Consider the following 7,277-nt stretch of genomic DNA (forward strand, 5'->3'; position numbering starts at 1 on the left):
CTAATACCAACTTTTCTAGGTTTATTATTTTGGTTGTTTTGAAGCCTAGGTTGCATACTAATCAAATTCATATGTTTTTTCTATGTCCTGGATCAAACATAATTATGCAGATTATTTACGATAGTAATGTTAGATATTTTCTTAGTTTTGTTAGTAGTATGCCCCTAACACAATACAATTGTTTGTTGTTAATAATATTCTGGAAAGTGGAGTTAATCAATTTCCAAGTGAAAATTGTTGTGGCGACAATTGGTCTTTTGGTGCTGGAAGAAACCAAATTTGTAATTTATTACCTATGACATTGGATCATATTCCTTCTTACAATGATCACCATCGAAGGAGGTGATGTTAGGTATAAAGGTAAGGTTGTTGTTGATGTTGATGTTGGTCAAGCATTTAACGATGATGAATCAACAATTGATCAAGCAAAACCATGTTAGTTGAGGATGGTAATATACTTCCACTTGGAAACCTGGTGGAAAAATTCCATTGCTTCTCCGAATTTGATAGGGATGAGACTCAATTTGATAAAGAGGAAACTAAGCCCCAACAACCCCGACATGAAAAGTAGCATTATTATTTTTTAGATTCTGAAGAACAAAAACCACACATTGGGGGACGTCTGATCCCTTACCATTGCCCGAACTCTTAGATCTAAAACATAAAGGGTCTGTAGCCCACAATCCATCTTCGCATGTGAAGTTGTTACAAATGTTCAAAATCAACAAAGAGCTTAATCTTCATTTGGGATTCAAATGTGTTAATGAGAGATTTCAAATTACAGTGAGAAGATATACCAGATATAGGTTTGAAACAGTTTGCTTTGTTAAAAAATGTAAATGACGTTTAATGACTATAAAAGATAAGATTACGCTACATTTTAAGTTTGTAAACTATCTGAAAGCCATATTTTTCTCAAACACGCATCTGTGTCCCCATCGCTAAACCAAAAGGAAAGTTTTGGGTCACTTCTTGAATGACATATTAGCTGATAGTACATGCAATATGTTTCAGGGAAAGAAAATTCAACAAACTATAAAGACATATGATTGTTACAATTTAAAAGACTTCCTTATATTATTACAGTTTAAAGAGAAACAATGAATGTTACACATATAAAGACATATTACAACATATTTGAATATGTTTTCGTTGAAATTGGTTACGCAGTAATATTTATCATTCAAACTTTTTTGAATGTGTTATATATGTATTCAATCTAATTACTTATATATTATTTTGTAGATTCGAGCGTTTCAAACTTCTTTGCGTCATCTTATTATCATTTCCTGGAGTACACCTAAAAGGGAAATACTTGTGTCCTCTTATTATCAAACTTTTTTGCACAGAGACATATTTATCAAGGTTCTAAATAACGTAAGGCGTGACTTGGTGACAATGTCAGACTTCAAGCTTTTTCAAGCCGTGGCGAGCCTCGTCGTTTGTAAGGCGTGACTTAAGGCGTTAATTTTTATATAATTAATAATTAAATATATATTTTCTACTATTATTCATTTTTATATACAAATATGACCTAAGACGACAATTTGTCAAAGCTCGGCGGCAACTACAAGCCTTGTAGATATGACGCGCTATGGCGAAGCCATGTCAAGCTTTTTAGAACCTTATATTTATAGAGACATATTTTGTAAATTATAGGTACTATTTTGTAATTTGATTTCTACATAGGGACCATTTTATAATTTTCTATTAAAACATAGACCATTTTGTAAGTTAGAGGGACCATTTGTATAAATATTTTTTGAGGATAAATATCCAGAAGTTATAAAATATTATATTGGATTAAAATTATAGTTTTTTATTTGCAATATGTAAGTTTTTCTATTAAATATTAAGTAAAAAGCTAGCTACATGTAATAATTTTTATGTTTTAAAAGAATAATAACAATATAATAAAAGAAAGATATTGTTGTATTATTAAGATAATTAAGATATGTTTTTCGTGAATTATTTATGTGTGTTGGAGTTTTCGCTAAGAAAGAAAGATTTGTGAATTTCTTGATGAAGGGGACGCGAAATTTTTTTTGGACGTACAGGAGGGAAACATACATATGTGAATATGTGAATCTCAGAACCGCCCATGAGAAAATGCGGGGTGTGCGACCTTACATGACCCGTGTCGTGAAGGAGACACAAAATTTTGTTGATGTAGTATAAACATAGGAATCGACAAACGAAAATTCCCGTTGTAAATCCACCGCTAAAGGCCAACAGTGGAAAATCAACGATGAAATTAGTGAGGGACTTAGCGACTAAATTAATGACACATTAGTTTGTCGCATCTTTGGAATAAGATGGCTTCTGTTGGGGTTATGTCGCTAATTACCATCACCGATTATTTGTAAATGAAAAGTTTTTCCGTTTTTAATCATTGTCACTAATAATAATTAGTGACGGTGTCACACCCCAAAACCGGAACGGGGGAAACGTTCTGGGGTGGAGGACGTCATGCGTAGCATCATAACAATTGTATCATAGCAATCATAGTAAACACAACCAAACATTGAATACATGTGTGAAAAAGGTTTACATATGTTTAAGTCTTGTTCAAATACATCATAACTGAAAGTAAATATAAAGGCATGACTTTGTTGCTCCGACTTCTCAGACTCCAGGAGTACCTGTCTACTGATTTCCTGAGAATACAAGCAGTTTTGAAAGAGTATCAGCATAAAGCTGGTGAGTTCATAAGCGTTGTTTGTATATTGAAAACCGGTTGTTAACTCTGAAAATGTTTGCATGACTCCAAGAAAATCCAATATTTTCTTTAGTAAAAGTGAGAGAATTTTAGTAAAATGTTGTATGATTGGACTACCACTAGATGTATTGTAGGATGAGCATTGTATGAAAAACCGTTGTATAAAATGTTCTGTTTGAAAACCCTGGTTACTACCAGTACGTATAGTAGTATTAGTTTTCCTTGAGAAACCATGTATTTGTCCGTACTTGTACTAACAAATATTGTTCGTGTGTTATTATTACGTAAGTAAATCGTTGTTATCTACATTGTGAGTGTCATGACCATACTTTGACTTGATATGGCGCGAATCGGGCACCAGTATCTTTTATGACTTTGTCACTCGTAGACCTGCCGGTCCTACTGTAGCTAGCAGCAAGGTGCGGGATAGTCAGTCCCGTATAGATCTATACACAACAGTCACGCTCTCCCTCGAGGAGATTCTGATCACAAGTGCTAGTCCTTCACTCAGTTAAGTTTGTGAGTGTTACCAAGGACGTGTCTCCAACTAGACTAACAAATTTACAAGTAATAATGCTGAAAACCCTTTTTGTAAATAACTGAAAGGTTTATAAAGTGTGAGTTTGTAAACTGTGGTATGAATTCCCCAAACTATACCTATTATAGTTTGTGTGTACATATATGTATAACCTTGTATGAATTCCCAAACTATACCTAATATAGTTTGTGTGTACGTATTTGTATAACCTTGTATGAATTCCCAAACTATACCTATTATAGTTTGTATGTTTGTAAGTGTAAATCATGTATTGTTTTGAAAACTATGTGGTTAAGTTCGTACGTTGAGAACGTCCCTTATGCTCAGCATAATACAGAAGGGATAAAATATCTAAAATATTTTGTAAAAAAGTAGAAACTGTGTGTTTGTACTTATTTCGTCCGTTTTAAGTTTACTGAAATCCGTTTGTGTAACTTTCATAAAATCAGTTATGTTTGACTTGTATTCCCCCCCCCCCCCCCTGAAAACATTAAAAACTCGGAAAAATGTAGGGGTATGAACTCACCTTGAGTGAGTGGTTTACACGAAAGACCGGTATGAGATGACGAGTGTCAAGTGAAACCTCGAACACAACTTGATCCTAATTAACATGTAATGACACATATAGGAGTCAAATGAAGGTATTTCATTACCACACATGAGAGGGAACCACTCTAGGGACTTGGAACTACTTGCACTAAGTGTTAGAACCTTATGGGATTGAGTGGGGGAGGTGTACGGCCACCCTAAGGGGGTGTGCGGTCCATGAGTGTGCGGCTGTACACTCATGATGGGATGTGTCTTTGAGGTGATTCCAAGGTTCTAACTAGCATCCATGAAGTGTTCTAGGTCCATGCTTAATTGTAGTGCGAGTTTGAGGCCAATAAAGATCACCAAAGTGGGTTTGCGGCCACAAGGTGTGTGTGCGGCCGTACAGAGGGATGTGCGGCCGTACACTCCACATGTTCATGCCCAAGATGTCAACTTTAAGGTGCAACAAGGCTGGGGTCATGTCCAACTCGAAGATAGGGGTCAAACTCTCACTTTGGAGAGCCTTTAAGGAGTGTACGACCCACCTTATGAAGGTGTACGACCGTACTCTCTTCAAGACATGAAGAACATGACGAATCTTGTAGCATCAAGGCTTAGATAGAGTGGTCTTTCAAGGGTATCAAGTTAAAGGATGAATTACTCACGTTCTTGAAGCTTTGGAGGCTTCACGGTTGAAGAACTTGAGAGAGATGAAGTAGTGTGCGGCCAAGGTGAGAAAAGAATGAAAGGAAAGGGGTTTACCCTTTATATAGGAGTGAGTGTGTGGTCAGGAGGGGTGTGTACGGCCGTACACCCATGTGTGCGGCCGCACACTCCTCCAAAAGGGGTGTATGGCCCGAATTTCTACTTTGTGACTTGCTAACTCATCTCCAATCTCAACCTTGGTTGTACTTAAGCTTAGAACACCTAAACGAACCCTTAAACAGTGTTAAAAGGTAACAGAAACGAGTTCAACATTGATTGATTTGAATAGGTGTACAAGTTAGAAGTTCCGGGTTGTCACAGACGGCTAGCCTATTAGGTTACGAATCTAATCGTTGTATCAATAATTTTGATTATATATATATATATATATATATATATATATATATATATATAGAGAGAGAGAGAGGGAGAGAGAGAGAGGTTCCGTTGAGATTCAAAATAAAATAAAATTTTTGAAGTTCAACCTCAACTACATATTTCACATCTACCGCTCTAACCCTCCAGTGTGCCGGTGCGGCGGATCAGTTATAATCATAAATAATTATATAGTGTCGTCCGTTCCTTTCTCCTCCGCCACCATCCCCACCACCACAATTGTCACCGCTACCACCACCATCCGACCTTACCATTGCTATCTCCGTCACTTATACCACCGCCACCTCTGCCACCATCACCTCTTCTCCACCAACTGTTCTAATCATATATGATTACTCAATCTATGAACAAACATATATGTATAATCATTTATGATTATTCATATACGTATAAACATGTATAATCATATATGATTATACCCCTCTGCCATATAATCATTTATGATTTGACATACCTTGTTGCCGCCGGTACGCTGGAGCGTTAGAACGGTAAATGAGAAATATGTGGTTGAGGTTAAATCTCAAGATCTTTAATTTTTTTTTAATCTCAAGTGAACCGTTCCATATATATATATATATATATATATATATATATATATATATATATATATATATATATACAGTGGCGGCCCTGGGGTGGTGTCGGCGGTGCGGTCGCACCAGGCCTCCGATTTTAGGGGGCCTCCGATTTTTAGGATAATTTATAGTTATAGTATTGGTATTTTTGTAAAATCTATTTTTATGTTTTATCAATAAATAAAATTAGCCTGGTAACTTTTGGTTCCAATTTTAGATGCGTTTTAACATTTGGCCTCCGATGCGTTTTAATTACCGAAACAAAGTCTCACTTTAAAATCATTGTCAACCACAAGGTGGGAAAGTAGGATTGAAAGTGTGAAAGCAATAGTTACTCAAGCTCCTGAAATAGTAAAAGCTCTGCATAAACTTGTTGAAGAAGAGACATACATAAAGATCATAAGTGAAGCTACTTGTCTAGCAGAGTATGAACTTGGCAGATTTGACTTTATAACAGTTATGGTTATATGGTATCATATATTGGCTAAAGTAAATAACCTGAGCAAACAACTTCAGTCTGAGACTATGCGTATTGATGAGTGAGTAGTGTGGGAGCACTTATTGAGTTTTTTAAAGACTATCGAGAGAATGGGTTTGGGAAGGCTTTGGATTGTGCGAGAGCTATAGCTTCTGATTTGGAAATTTATCCAGTGTTTGTTGAGAAAAATAATAAAAGAAAAGTTGTTAAAAAAAGACATTTTGATGAGAATGACATTGGGTCATCAGAGCCGGTACATGAACTTTCACCTCAAGAGTCATTTAGGATTCAATATTTTGTGTACATAGTTGATCAAGCTATTGGTTCATTGGAGCGAAGGTTTGAACAATACAAACAATATGAAGACATTTTTGGTTTCTTATTCACAACAGAAAAGTTGAAATCAATGAATACTAGCGAGTTAAATTCATGTTGCAAAAATCTGGAAAAGAGGCTGCAAAATGGTCATATCTCAGACATTAATGCTGATGATTTATTCAACAAACTGGAGTTGTTACAAAAACATTTACCGGTTGAACACAATACAGCTAACGGAATACTAAATTTCCTAAAAATGATGAACACTTATCCAGTTTCTTGTCTAGCATACAGAATATTGTTGACTGTTCCTATTACAGTTGCATCAGCGGAAAGAAGTTTTTCAAAACTAAAGCTTTTAAAATCTTATTTGCGCTCGACCATGTCTCAAGAGAGATTAAATGCTTTTGCATTGATTTCGATTGAGAACGAGTTTCTTGAGAATATTGATTATGAAAGTCTCATAGATGAATTTTCTTCTAAAAATGCTAGAAGGTCAATGTTTAGAAAATAGTAATGCGTTGTTTTTTTTTTGTTGAAAAGTTGTTTATAACAGTTTTACAGTTTTATTTGATTACCAATGAGTGATGAAGACATTATTTTGTGGTAGTGAATTTATGAGATGTTTTTTTAGCAACTTTATGTTTTGAATTAGTGGTAGCAAATGTAGTTAATAATATTTACAAGAAATTTTTGTGGGGCCTCATTTTAGTTTTTGCATAAGGCCTCCGAAATATCAGGGTCGGGCCTATATATATATATATATATATATATATATATATATATATATATATATTATTTAGGGATCCATTTTATTTTTTGCATAGGGACTTCAAATCAACGTATCGGCTTTGGTGAATCTAATAGAAGTTTCCCCTCTCGTAGGCATGAGGAGTGGCGATTTCAGTGTGAGGAGAAATTGTTTTGAAAACTAACTATTGCAACCCGACAAAACACAAAAAAACATGCACGAGTAATCAACATGTATTTATGGCATTTGTTTTTATACTTTTGGTT

The 7,277-nt window shown here is 35.2% G+C and overlaps 1 protein-coding gene across 1 annotated transcript; it reads left to right on the plus strand.

The window, feature by feature from the left end:
- Nucleotides 1-323: 323 nt before the first annotated feature.
- On the plus strand, nucleotides 324-6,774 carry LOC145113863 (uncharacterized). The gene is made up of 2 exons (XM_079049911.1): nucleotides 324-435; nucleotides 6,041-6,774. Exons 1-2 carry the CDS (start codon nucleotides 324-326, stop codon nucleotides 6,772-6,774), a joined length of 846 nt encoding a protein of 281 aa, XP_078906037.1.
- The last annotated feature ends 503 nt before the right edge of the window (nucleotides 6,775-7,277 follow it).

This window comes from Lactuca virosa, chromosome 5 (genome assembly GCF_052849685.1).
Source record: "Lactuca virosa cultivar CGN04683 chromosome 5, Lactuca_virosa_CGN04683_v6, whole genome shotgun sequence".
In the NCBI taxonomy this organism is placed as follows: domain Eukaryota; kingdom Viridiplantae; phylum Streptophyta; class Magnoliopsida; order Asterales; family Asteraceae; genus Lactuca; species Lactuca virosa.

Excerpts from the sequence above, each read along its gene's own strand:
- LOC145113863 (XM_079049911.1), top strand. The coding sequence starts at position 324 with ATGATCACCATCGAAGGAGGTGATGTTAGGTATAAAGGTAAGGTTGTT. Across the intron at positions 436-6,040 it reads AATTGATCAAGCAAAACCAT|ACTATCGAGAGAATGGGTTT; the intron begins GTTAGTTGAGGA and ends AGTTTTTTAAAG.